Source organism: Phacochoerus africanus, chromosome 1 (assembly GCF_016906955.1).
Source record: "Phacochoerus africanus isolate WHEZ1 chromosome 1, ROS_Pafr_v1, whole genome shotgun sequence".
NCBI classification, from domain to species: domain Eukaryota; kingdom Metazoa; phylum Chordata; class Mammalia; order Artiodactyla; family Suidae; genus Phacochoerus; species Phacochoerus africanus.
This window is the reverse complement of record NC_062544.1, coordinates 201,967,401-201,982,040: the sequence shown is the minus strand read 5'-3', so window position 1 is coordinate 201,982,040 and position 14,640 is coordinate 201,967,401. Positions and strand designations below refer to the sequence as shown.

Below are 14,640 nucleotides of genomic sequence, written 5' to 3'. Positions count from 1 at the left end.
AAAGATCAGAAAGAGAAATTAGGGAAGCAATCCTGTTTACCATTGCATCCAGAAGAATAAAATACCTAGGAGTAAATCTACCTAAAGAGACAAAAGACCTGTACTCTGAAAACTATAAGACACTGATGAAAGAACTCAAAGATAACACAAATAGATGGAAAGACATCCTATGCTCTTGGATTGGAAGAGTTAATATTATCAAAATGACTATACTACCCAAGGCAATCTATAGATTCAATGCAGTTCTTCTCAAATTACCAAGGACATTTTTCACAGAACTTGAACAAAATATTTTAAAGTTTGTTTGGAAACACAAAAGACCCAGAATAGCCAAAGACATCCTGAAAAAGAAAAATGGAGCTGGAGGAATCAGGCTCCTGGACCTCAGACTATACTGCAAAGCAACAGTCATCAAAACCATATGGTACTGGCACAAAGACAGATATACAGACCAGTGGAACAGGATAGAAAGCCCAGAATTAAACCCACCCACCTACAGCAATCTAATCTATGACAAAGGAGGCAAGAATATACAATGGAGAAAAGACAGCCCATTCAATAAGTGGTGCTTGGAAAACTGGACAGCCACATGTACAAGAATGAAATTAGAACACTTCCTGGAGTTCCCGTTGCGGCGCAGTGGTTAACGAATCCGACTAGGAACCATGAGGTTGAGGGTTCGGTCCCTGCCCTTGCTCAGTGGGTTAACGATCCAGCATTGCCGTAAGCTGTGGTGTAGGTTGCAGACGCGGCTCAGATCCCCCATTGCTGTGGCTCTGGTGTAGGCTGGCAGGTACAGCTCCAATTCGACCCCTAGCCTGGGAACCTCCATATACCGAGGAAGCAGCCCAAAGAAATAGCAAAAAGACAAAAAAAAAAAAAGAACACTTCCTAACACCATACACAAAAATAAACTCAAAATGGATTTAAGACCTAGATAAAAGACCAGATACTATAACACTCTTAGAGGAAAACATAGGTCAAACACTCTCCGATATAAACAACAGTAACATATTCTCAGATCCACCTCTTAGAGTAATGACAGTAAAAACAAAAATAAACAAATGGGACTTAATTAAACTTAAAAGTTTTTGCATAGCAAAGGAAACCCTAAACAAAACGAAAAGACAACCCACAGAATGGGAGAAAATATTTGCAGATGAAGTGACAGACAAGGGAGTAATCTCCAAAATTTATAAACACCTCCTACAGTTCATTACCAAAAAAAACGAACAAGCCCATCAAAAAATGGACAGATCTAAACAGACAATTGTCCAAAGAAGATATAAGGATGGCCAAAAAACACATGAAAAGATGTTCAACATTACTCATCATTAGAGAAATGCAAATCAAAATCACTATGAGGTACCTCCTTACACCAGCCAGAATGGCCATCATCAAAAAGTCTACAAACAATGGAGTTCCTGTCGTGGCGCAGTGGTTAACGAATCCGACTAGGAACCATGAGGTTGAGGGTTCGGTTCCTGCCCTTGCTCAGTGGGTTAACGATCCGGCGTTGCCCTGAGCTGTGGTGTAGGTTGCAGATGCGGCTCGGATCCTGCGTTGCTGTGGCTCTGGCGTAGGCCGGTGGCTATGGCTCCGGTTCGACCCCTAGCCTGGGAAACCTCCACATGCCGCAGGGGCGGCCCAAGAAATAGCAAAAAGACAAAAAAAAAAAAAAAAGTCTACAAACAAGAAGTGCTGGAGAGAGAGGGAGAAAAAGGAACCCTATTACACTGTTGGTGGGATTGTAAATTGGTGCAACCACTGTGGAAAACAGTATGGAGATTCCTCAGAAAACTAAACATAGAACTACCATTTGACCCAGCACTCCCACTCCTAGGAATCTATCCAGAGAAAACCATGACTCAAAAAGGCACATGTACTCCAATGTTCATTGCAGCACTCTTTTCAACAGCCAAGACATGGAAACAACCTAAATGTCCATTGACAGAGGAGTGGATCAAGAAAAGGTGGTACATACACACAATGGAATATTACTCAGCCATTAAAATGAACAAAATACCAACATTTTTAGCAAACTGGATGGACCTAGAAATTATCATGCTAAGTGAAGTCAGTCAGACAATGAGACACCAACATCAAATGCTATCACTGACATGTGGAATCTGAAAAAAGAACAGACTGAACTTCTTTGCAGAACAGATATTGACTCACAGACTTTGAAAAACTTATGGTTTCCAAAGGATAAAGATTGAGGTGTGGGGGATGTGCTGGTGGTTTGGGATGGAAATCCTATAAAATTGGATTGTGATGATCATAGTAGAACTATAATTGTAATAAATTCATTGAGTAATGAAAAAAAAGTATTTTGTCTGAACATTTAGATTTAGAAGCCATCAAATACAGTCATAACTGGAATAATAGCAGTGGATAAAATTACCCAGGATAATTATTTGCAGGTAAGAAGGAAAGTCTGATGACTAAGGATTTAGGGCCAAAGTGGAGGAAATGTCCGTGAAAGAGAAGTAAAAGTATGACTATTGCAAAGATTGAAAAATGTCATCAGGAGCATCATATTTGCAAAATAATGTTAGAACTTCGAATCTAGCAACAAAAATGTAATTGGAGCTCTTGGCAAGTGTGATTTCTGTAGTGGTGTGAAAATATGAGCCAGATCGTGGTATTTTAAGAAGTAAAGCAAAGGAGAGACTTTTTAAAAAAGAGGTTAGAATCATAAAGGAACTCAAGGCAGCAGAAAGGGAGTTTTTGTGTGTGTGTTTTTGTTTGTTTGTTTGCTTGCTTGTTTGTTTTTTTAGGGTCACACCTCGGCATATGGAGGTTGCCAGGCTAGGGGTCAAATTGAAGCTATAGCCACTGGCCTATGCCACAGCCACAGCAATGCCAGATCCAAGCTGTGTCTGCTACCTACACCACAGCTCATGGCAACGCCGGATCCTTAACCCACTAAGCAAGGCCAGGAATGGAACCTGTATCCTCATGGATGCTAGTCAGATTCGTTTCCACTGAGCCACGATGGAAACTCCTGCAGAAATGATTTTAAAGATGGGAGAGGAAGTTCCTGTTGTGGCTTAGCACTTATTAACCCAAATAATATCCATGAAGATGTGAGTTCAATCCCTAGCTTCCCTCAGTGGGTTAAGGATCCAGTGTTGCTATGACCTGTCCATAGGTCACAGACACAGCTCGGATCCCATATTGCTCTGGCTGTGATGTAGGCTGGCATCAGCAGCTCCGATTCAACCCTTAGCCTGGGAATGTCCATGTGCCATGGGTGCAGCCCTAAAAAGACATAAATAAACAAATAAATAAATAAGGGAGAGGCTACCGTATGTTTAAATGTGCTCATAGAGAGAGAAGTTGAAAATCAGGGAAGGAGAGGGTGGAAGTCCCTCAGATGCTGAATGAGTGGGATTCAGTGTTCAGTTGCAGGAGAGATACCTAAATCCTGAAAAAGAAAGGGGATAGGAATAAGTATCAGGGGAGGGATTCTACTCCGTGTCCTTTACATCTTTGAAGGGGAGGGTGAGATCAACGGCTGAGAACAAAAGAGAAGGCAGTGGAGTAGGCCTGGAGAGTGGTGAGCGAGCTGTTATAGAGAAAGGAAAGAGAAGAGGGTAGTTACACGTTGAAAATCTTGCCTGGAATATTTTTCCCAGTTGAAGTTGAAGATGACAAAATTTTAGAGATATAAATTTCAGCTAAATGGTTTTCTCTACTCACGCTCAATAGCTTGACAGTAGGAGCATAGAAGGCAAACCAATGGGTTGATACACATGGAGGCAGTAGGAGGGTAAGTGGAATGGGAGAACGAAAGGGTGAGCAAATTTGGGGTACTGTTTGAGAGTGTTGGAATGACACTGTGATGACGGAATGAAGGCTGGGAAGGGACAGTGGGTAACCCAGGGACCTGCGTGAAGGTGTGTTAGAAGACTGGAGATCAGGATAAATTCACAAGGAAAGTCATAGAATGAGTGATGGAAGGAAGGGAAGGCTGTGGAGAAATGCAGAAAGTCTTTAGGGTTGAAAGTTTCATAGGAAAAGTGATTCTGGGTGATGATCTGAGGAATGGCCTTGTGTGTTACTTGGATGAGTGGGAGTGAAGATCTGTTGACTAGAGGTCAGAACAATGTGAGGCCAGAGCAAAGGGATGGGTCCCATATGCTTACTGGCCCAGGATAATGGCAGAAATCAAAATGAAAGAGCAAGATTCTGAGTCAGATGTCAAATTTGCTACTAAACAATCTTAATGGTAGGTATACTGAAACAAGTTGTGAAGTGAAAAATGAAACAAACTTAGATATTGGTGTAATGTTATTTCTGTGTCTCAGTAAGCAGTTGTTCCCTAATTGCTATGTATTTCCTCGCTTGGCAAAAAGCTCTAGAGGGCAGGTCCTGTCTTAGATTCATCCCACAGTACCTTATGTAGTGCTGGCAGCAATTGGAAAGAAGAAACCATATAATCTCTTTATTATACAGAGTGGTGGCTCTTTATTCCCATTTACACAGTTCTCTGTACCTGGAACCCTATAACTTCCTCTACCATACTACATAGAACTTATCTGTTCATACATCTGCTTCTCCCATCATTCTATAAACTTTGAGGACAGGGACAGTCACATTCATCACTGCAGTCCCAGAGGAAATATTCTACCTGATCCATATTAAGGCCTCCAGTGTTTGTCAAGTAAATAAATGAATACATAAATGAATGAATATCTCAGCTGTGAATAATTACCATTCCTGCTTAAGTACCTTTGCCAAGTACCGGGCTTTAGTCTCTTCTTTCCAATTGCTACCAAGCACTGGGTAAGGGGCTGTGGAATTAACCTAATAAGACAGGCCCTAACCTACAGAATCTTTCTGTCAGGTAAAGAGATGCATGGGAATCAGGGAAGGGCTGCTTGCTAAGACTACATGCTTTTACATTCTAATTTAATCCTTACAACAAGCCTAAGTAGGAAGAGAGGAAAATTGAAGCCCAGAAAGTTTGACTGTCTTGCCAAACACACACAAGCAGTAAATGCTAAAGCTGGCATTTGAACACAGTTCTGACTTCAGAACCTATTTTCACATTATGTTTCCACCAAACCTAGTCTAACAGCTAGGACTTTTCAGAAAACCGGGTTTAGTGAATCACTCCGCGGTGCTAATTTTTTTTTTTTGGTCTTTTTTTTTTTTAAGTCTTAGGGCTGCATCCGTGGCATATGGAGTTTCCCAGGCTAGGGGTCGAATTGGAGCTGTACCCGCCAGCCTACACCAGAGCCACAGCAACTTGGGATCTGAGCCACATCTGCCACCTACGTCACAGCTCACAGCAACGCTGGATCTTTAACCCACTGAGCAAGGCCAGGGATCGAACCCGCAATCTCATGGTTCCTAGTCGGATTCGTTAACCACTGAGCCACAACGGGAACTCCCAGAGTGCTGTTTTATCCTTAAGGCAACGATTGCCAAGGGATTGTTTTCCTCAGTTGCCCTGGATGCTATTCCTGTGTCTTCTGAGAAGTAGATGCCAAAATGTGATGAAATGTGCACAGATTTTAATAAAAATGTGCAAGAAAATACCCTGGAGGGAAAGTATAAAAGGGGGAGAGAGGGAAGGCTGAAAGAGCCAGTAGATCCCCAAAGCAAATGAAGAACAGAGAGAAAGAAGTTTGGATAGAAGCATCTTATATTGCCATGTGGTCTAGTGAAGTTTGTTTGGATGAGGCAGAAAGTGAGTCCTGGGGCTCAAATACAGCTTTAGAAGAGACATGTCTCCCAGGAACATATGCCTTTGCATCCCTGCTGCAAGTCATTGGCTGGAAGTAGCTGGCAGGAGGTATGGCCTCTGCACAAATGTGAGATGGAGTTCAAATCCAGCAGCTGGGGCATCATTTGATCAATTATGCTCCCTGTGGTCAGAGGTCAGTCAGGCCCATCTCCACAGCTGTCACACCACTCTAGAACTTCTTGGCAGGTTGCTTTCTATTTTGTTTTACCTCCTCTATTTACTCACCTGCAGACTCTGAATTCCTATAAAGTCTTACTCTCTTTGGTATCATCTACCAAATCTCATTAGAATGGTGTTAAGCAAGTAAACATGATCACTTTTTTTTTGGCCATGCCGCAGGGCCAGGGATCAGGCCTGTGCCACAGCAGTGACCTGAGCCACAGGGATCCGAATGAAACGCTGGATCTTTAACCTGCTGAGCCACAAGGGAGCTCCAAATACAATCTTTTAAAATCCTCTTTCCTCCTTCCATTTGGACAAGATGCCAACTTTTATCATATGGATGTATTTTTCTCTAAAAAAGATATGGGAGTTCAATGCTTTGACTATTTGGACTGATCCCTCTTTAGCACTTTGGTTATATACCTATGTATTGATTATGTTTATCAAACTATGACCCAAAAATCCTATTTTAAGGTCTATAAAGGCTCGTATAAAAATAAGACTTGGTGGTTTTATTCATTAAAACATTAAGCACCTCTGTACTGAGCTTGCTAGTAAATTGTAAAAATGAACAAGTGATCGTGAGTCAATTTATAAAGGTGACTGAGTGACAACATGGAGTGGTCAATGCCATTGAAAGAAAAGTTTAATATTGCCTACAGTTCCCTTAGGAGTTTCCATTGTGGCTCAATGGTAATGAACCTGACTAGTATCCATGAGGATGAGGGTTTGATCCTTGGCCTCGTTTTCAATGGGTTAATGATCTGGCTTTGCTGTTAGCAGTGGTGCAGGTTACAGATGTGGCTTGAATCTTGTGTTGCTGTTGCTGTGGTGTAGGCTGGGAGCTGCACCTCTGATTCAATCCCTAGCCGGGGGACTTCCATATACTGCAGGTATGATCCTAAAAAGAAAAATTAAACGCACACATACATACATACATACAGTTCCCCTAGAGATAAGAGGTGCAGTGAAAAAAAAAAAAAAAAAGAGGTGCAGTGTACTGTGCAGGGTCACAGGGAAGCACCAGTATCAGTCAGGAGGCAGAAAGAAATGAGGGGAAAGCATAGGTCAGAGTCTTTACTGGCATTTCCATGGAAAGGCATGGAACAGTAAACAGTTTAGGATTGGCTAGTTTGGATAATTCTGGCTGGTCTGGGGTCACGGGGGGGGGGGGGGCTGTTTCTGGGGTGGTTCTTAAGTCATCTGGTTCCTGGACCCAGGGTGATTTAGGGAGGGGGGAATGTTGGCTTGGTATGTGTTATTAAAGGAGATGGTTGGAGATTTGGACAGAAGATTGGTTGGTGTGTTTTGTGATTTTTGTTTTGTTTTGTTTTGTCTTTTCTAGGGCTGCGCTCACGGCACATGGAGATTCCCAGGCTAGGGGTTTAATCAGAGCTGTTGCTGCCGGCCTACACAACAGCCACAGCAACACCAGATCTGAGCTGCATCTGCGACCTATACCACAGCTCACAGAAACACTGGATCTTTAACCCACTGAGCAAGGCAAGGGATCGAACCTGCAACCTCATGGTTCCTAGTCAGATTCGTTAACCACTGAGCCATGAAGAGAACTCCAAAGATTGGTTGGTTTATGCATGAAAGCTGGCCTTACTGACAAGCTGTTTACAGCCTCTTAGAATTAGTTAGTACTGGGAGGAGCAGTCTCTCTCCAGCCGGCAAGGTCCCCCAAAGATGTCAAAACATCCTAAAATAGAGAAAAAGAAACCAACATAATTAGGAGGAAATCATGCCTTTTTATTTTCTCAGTCTTCATTAACAGTTAATAAATAGCTGGGAAGCAGAAGGCGGGATTTAGCCCATATCCCTCCTCATTCTGTTAAGAGTATAAGTTTTTGGTCTTTCTAGGAAAAAATTTAAATTACAAGAGACTTCTATTCTTTTTTTTTTTTTTTTTTCCCCTACCTCTGCAACATGTGGAAGTTCCTGGGCCAGGGATAAAACCCACACCACAGCAGCAACCTGAGCCACTGCAGTGACAAAGGGTGGATCCTTAACCCATTGCACCACAAGGGAACTCCAAGAAGTTTTTTTTTTTGTCTTTTGTCTTTTTTGTTGTTGTTGTTGTTGTTGCTATTTCTTGGGCCGCTCCCGCGGCATATGGAGGTTCCCAGGCTAGGGGTTCCACCGGCCTACGCCAGAGCCACAGCAACGCGGGATCCGAGCTGCGTCTGCAACCTACACCACAGCTCAGGGCAACGCCGGATCGTTAACCCACTGAGCAAGGGCAGGGACCGAACCTGCAACCTCATGGTTCCCAGTCGGATTCGTTAACCACTGCGCCACGACGGGAACTCCCAAGAAGCTTTTATTGTTTACTCATTGCCCATGGTTTCTCAAATATAAGCTAACAAATACTTTTAATTATTTAAACTCCTTCCCTGACTTTGCATATTGCATTTTTGTCCTGAAGACAAGGAGAAAGGAACCGTTTATAGTCTTGTCTTCTGTGCCAGAACTGCGTTCACTCTTCAACATACATCCCATTATCCAACAAGCCTGTTAGCTGAGTATTATGACTGCATTTTCTAGATAAGTAAAGAATGGCTCACTGGTTGGAATCAGATCTGATGATGCCTATCCACTTTGCAGGTGTATTCACAGAGCAGTTAAGTGAAATGAAAACAGCTTTAACACTTAAGACATACTCTGCTTTTTTTTTTTTTTTTTGGTCTTTTCTAGGGCCGAACCTACGGCATATGAAGGTTCCCAAACTAGGGATCTAATCAGAGCTGTAGCCACCGGCCCACGCCAGGGCCAGAGCAACACAGGATCTGAGCCACAACTGCGACCTACACCACAGCTCATGGCAATGTCGGTTCCTCAACCCACTGAGAGAGGCCAGGGATTGAACCCGCAACCTCATGGTTCCTAGTCAGATTCCTTAACCACTGAGCCACGCCGGGAACTCCGCCATTTTACTTTGATGGCACAATTTAAAAACTAAGCATAAAAAGCTAAGTTTTGTTTATGTTTCTGTAATATGTCTTTTCAAAATTTTACTTTTGCTAATGTAAAATCAGACATTATCTCTATGGTAACATGCCCTCTTTTCAACACCTGAAATAAAATTTCTTTATTCTTGGTATTACCATAAGGGTATTTCTGAGAGCCAAATCCAAAGAACACTATAGTGCAAATGTTATGGGTCACTTTCCAGTAATTAAAAATGTTTTCAAATAGTATTGTAATACTTCCCTGGGGTTCAGACTAAAAAATTGATTACATATATATATATATAGTAATATGATTACATACACATAATTTTATGGGGGTATAAAGTTTCCTTTTTACTTATCCCTAAGCCACCATTTCCTCATACACATCAATGTTTTCAGTTTTTTGTATTTATCCTTCTAGTTACTTTGTGGACATATCAATAAATACATATATTAATTTATAATTTTGCCTACTCTTTTTTTCAAACAGCCACTTGAATATATTTAAGACAAAAAAACAAGTTTTTTTGTAAGTAAAATTTAATACAACCATAATCAAGTAATAATGGCTAAAAGACTTTTTTATTAGATACACAACTTTTAAAAAATTAAAGAAAACTATGCACAAAGTATATTTAAACAAGACATGTAAGTATTAGTGTGCTGCAACTGAACTGAGACAAAGAAATACTTTTTTTTTTTTTTTTCTACAGTGAAGATTCTGGAGCCTTTCTCAGAAAGCAAATGACATTTGGCTACCACAGGTCTGTACAAGTTGTAAAGCACATTATACTTTTTTCAACTCTGTAATTGTGTTGTCTCAGCTCCAGAAACTCTCAACGAGATTTAAAGAAACTGTGGGGATGGGTGTTAGAGAAGCAAAGAGTAAGAACTTTTTCAAGAAAGATAAATGAAAGGGACTATAGAGGGAAAAAAATGGTATATAAGAAGAAAACAACAAGTAGATTTACTTTTTTGACATTAGATACAGATATTGCAAATGATGTTTACAAAGGTTTTAATCAATGTAACATAGATGTTTTTCTTAGTATCTTAAAAAGCACCTTGGCATCAAACAAAAAACCTCCCCAAACATAAAAACTCAAAACACTCAAAAACCTTTCTTAACATTCTCTTTCTGCCAAGCAACCACATGGTCAGTGCTCATTAAAAAATGTAAGAAGGGAAATTTACTCTGTAGAAAACAAATATGAAACTTATCTAAGGTAAGTTTTATCTAGACCAAAAAAAAAAAAAGTTGAAATAGCACTAGAGAACTTAAGGCACATAAATTCAGATGCAGTTGTTTTGAAAACATTAAAATAAATTTCTTTCTTTGGGACAATATATAAAATAAGTTATAACTACTGCTATACTACTTTAGCACTAAGTAAATTTAATATCCAAGGCAATCACACAAATGTAAAACATTCATAAAAAATTTTTTTCAAAGGTCTGAAGTATGTTGAAAATGTCTCTGGAATTATCAATTCAACACTCCTGGCTCAAGTGGTTTCTGATGCCTAGCGTTAGATGTGACAGTAAGTATAGCTAGCTAGTCAAACCTACTGACTTAAAGACCAACCAAATTGCCTCATTCTGGTTTCTTGGTACGGTAAATTTATTTACTTCACTAAAAGGAATACTGGGGTGAGGTGATGTAAACCTGGCTTTCAATATAATGCATAAGAACATCTAATAAGGCCAAAATTATTGAGGTTAACTGGTGTCTAGAGTTTAGGAAGATAAAGGCAGTCCACAGGAAGCCTTTGAGAGACATTATCACTTGGCACCACATAAATGGCAATCTCTTCTCTGAAAATACAGTAGGGAGTAGAAGATGTCTTTTCCACATATAAATCTCAAGAAACAAAAGGCACACACCAACGATTTAACCCCTCTTTTCATGTACGGGTTCTCACAGCAATCATTAAAAAAAAAAATTTATTGCCATATCCAGACAACAGGAAAAAAAAAAAAAAAAAACACACACCTGGTTTGCATGTTGACAAAAGTAGTATAGTTGAACCTTTGTCTTTCCTGAGTTTCAAAAAGGGTATGACAGTAGAGATACAGAAACAATTCATATTCACTAAGAGAAAATTTATCAGTCCACAATATGCTTCCTTCTTTCTAACTATAAAAAATGAATGTTTAACCACCGCCATGTGTGAAGCCCCTTTACCAAATTAAATTTACTCTAGAATCATGAACTGAAAGTTATGTAGTTATGGCACTTTAAACACTCCAATTAGGCAAAAATGACAATACCCTCCCTGAGTATTTACATCATTTTCTTCTTAACACCTGCTTTAAATGGAATAATACCTATATTTCCATCTCTAGGGAAAAAAAAGGTTACTGAAGATCCAATAGGCTACCATTTCACACATGCGCAGTAAAAGTCAGTGGGAAGATTAGAGTGGTAAAGGCCTTGTAAAAACTAGACCACTTCATAGCCCACTCACATATAGGAACACATGAAAAGGGAATAAAGTCCATGAAAAAAGCCCTGTACTTTACTGTTGATCCACAAAACATACTTTTGAATTCCTTTCCCACTGAGGTATCATGGCTAGGTTTAGCAAACTTGTATCTCCCTCGAATTTATTTTCTGATTTTATAAAACTGTGTTATATAGATTCTGACTGTATACACAAGTCATCATGCTTTCATGTATTTTCATATGTTAAAAGTATTCTATAAATGCCCAAATTAAAAACTTCTGGGATTGAATTGAATAAGGTCAATTTTTACTTTATGTGCCTTTTTCTGACCATCACAAACTGATGAAATTCTTGGTGTCTGTATAAATGTGTGTAGATGAGCATACTATCTATATACATATATATACATGTATATACATACATACTAATCCAAAGGCTTATATGAACATAACCCACCAAAGGAAAATCTGTCATCTCCATGATGACACCAATATAATCTGACACTAATTTGGTTGATAAACCTTTTTGATATATTAATTATATCCTAAAATTCTGTATTAGTTTATCAATGCTAACTTTATTTATCAAAAACCAGTAAAGGAAGATAAATAATTAAAGGAAATTAAAGTATCAGTTGGGTAGCTTTAAAAATTTGTTACTTTAAATTTTTGTTTAAATTCCCTGGAGGCCTAGAGGTTAAAGATTTGGTGTTGTCATGGCTGTGGCTTCGGTTTGATCTTTGGCCTGGGAATTTCTGTATGCCATGGATGTGGCAAAAAAACAAAAAAAAAATTGTTACTTTAACTTCATAGGATTCAAGCCAAGTTCCTGGTAGCTTACTTAATTAATTCCTTAAAAATTATGCAGAGAAAAAAATTAAACAATATTGGCATGAGGTCCACGTTTAAACAAATTATATTTTATAGGATTTCATTTCAAATTTACTACAATAAACACATGAATATTGAAAATAAATGTATAACAAAATACAAGTAAATAGTTAATACTTTTGTAATACAAGTACTAAAATACAAGCTATGATGAGAAAGTCTTTTTTTGTGTGAAGTGTCTGATTTTATGGATGGACATGACCTCACAAATACACATAAAAATAACATGTATTATTTGTATAATCCTCAGCATTTACAAAACACTTTTCTCATACATTATCTCATATACCACAAAGAATGTATGAACTAAATAGGTTCCATTATCTACAAAAGGTATGATGCAGAAGTAGAGGTTTACTCTAAAATTAAATTAAAATTATATGAGCATCCCAATATATCTACTGCTTTCTTTCAACTAAAATGGTAGAAAACTGGTTTCTGAATTGCTTTGATGTTATCATCACACAGAGGCACATATCACTTCAAATTAAGATTTGAAAAATAAAAATTCCCTAAAAATTTGTTAAGCTTTTTAGTTTTCCTCAGAATTCAGATTCCAGCTACGTGTTAACGTTGATGCTGCAGAGTTTATCTGAAATCTCTGTATCATTCTAAAATGAGGAAAAAGGAGTAGTTTATCAATATTAGGCTTTTGATTACTACCATGGTTTTAACAGAAATCTGGTGAACTATAATCACATATGTGCATCATTTCTCCTATGACAAGGAGTATATAATTATGATGTGAGATGACAATAGTGCCTGGGAAGCTGAAAAACAGCAGGCTACCTGGAACATCCCTAAATCGTTGTAAATTATACCTGTCTACCCAGGAATAATGATAATCACTTATGCTAGTTCCTGCCATTCCATTTACCTTAGAAAAAATTTTTACATTCTTCTCTGAAAACTAGTAAGCTTTATAAACTGAAGTTGAAACATCTAGACAAAGGCAATTTGATGTAGAGGAGCTTGAGAACGTTGATCAATATTTTACACAATGGGTACCAAATGAAAGAGTTATCTTAGAAGACTGAAACTACTGCTGTTAGTTTCTGTAGATAGCTAATTTTAAAAGAAATATGGACCCACTGAGAGAGGTGGTCCCTGCTTTATCCTTTAAGGGCAGCTTAACAGTAGAGACTCCCAGGATTTTTAGCTGTTTACAAGAAAGTGGGATAACCAGGAAGAGGTCCTCACCCAAAGCACCATACTAATTGAGGTCAAACCCTACTGGGCTAGGGAGAAAATCTGTCCCTGTTTTTCAATGGAAAGTGGATTTCAACTCTTCTGCCAGGTTCAAGAAAAGGTGCTTCCCTTGGAGGATTTAGAGATGATACATAAATACTTCTGAGAGCCACAGTGGGTCATTTTCCCTTCAACGGTCTTAGATAATTTTTTCTTAGGAACTAACCTGTAATTTTAATCCCTACTTTAAGGGCACTTGCTTTTGTATCTCCTCCCAAAGAAATATCTTTAGCATAAGAAAGCAAATCTAAGAATGAAGTCACAATAATTCAGTATTATATAATACTCAGATTGTTGTCATTACATTTTTATCAATCTGAAAAAAAAACAAAATTAATCAATTTGGATATGTTTTTTGGTGACAAAGATTTTTAAAAGATTTTTCCCCCTCAGAATGATTCTTTGCATTCTAAGCATTATATGATTCAACGTACATGAAGCCTTGTCATGCCATTTTCTATTTATATATATATACACATACATGACAAAATAAGGAATATACAGTCTTGCAGATAAACATACATAAATGAAGAGACCAGTCACAATTTCCTAAAAGGTATGTATGTAGGCAGACATTATTTCTCTATTCCACATAGGTTTTCTACAAATACTCACAAAGGTACACTCTCAAAGCCCAAACAAAGATCACTGTTACCTTCAACAATAATTTCTTCCCACAATTACAGGAAAGGCTTTATTACAGTTTGAAAGATTGATATTTTGAGGAGAAAGGCACCACAATTATTATTTTTGCTTTTTGTGCATATGGCATAAAGGAGATATGTCAAGTCCCCACTCTGGAGCTTTTAAAACCTCTCATCTTGGATGGGTGTGGCTTCTTGGGTGAGGTATCCTGGCTTTAGAGCTTAAAGCACTTCTCATTGTATCTATGAATAGTCACACATCCATGATAAGATACTGGCCTAGGCATTGCAGCTACTCCTGTGATGATACTTGTTGCAGGATCATAACAGAGAATAGTGTCTGTGGCTTCTCCGTTCTCCCGTCTTCCACCCAGGATATATATTTTACCATTACACACAGACATACCACAGTTTTCCTGTTTAACCAAATTAAAAAAAAAAATTAGCTGTTGATGGTAAGGGATTTGGTAGCAAACTGAAAAGTGAAATAAGACATGCCTTAACACAGTCAAAAAAAAGGAGACATGAAATAAG

The 14,640-nt window shown here is 38.7% G+C and overlaps 1 protein-coding gene across 8 annotated transcripts in view; it reads right to left on the bottom strand.

The window, feature by feature from the left end:
* KLHL24 (kelch like family member 24) overlaps positions 1-14,640 on the bottom strand; it is a 59,720-nt gene that overhangs the window by 7,576 nt on the left and 37,504 nt on the right. For 7 of the 8 annotated variants that reach the window (XM_047787481.1, XM_047787491.1, XM_047787500.1 and 4 more), the window contains one exon: positions 9,441-14,522. The exons of the other annotated variant lie outside the window; for it this stretch is intronic. In XM_047787481.1, the coding sequence (XP_047643437.1) occupies positions 14,322-14,522 (201 nt within the window). In that variant the 3' untranslated portion in view covers positions 9,441-14,321. Of the gene's footprint in view, positions 1-9,440; positions 14,523-14,640 lie in introns of those variants that run through there. 8 annotated transcript variants of the gene reach the window in all.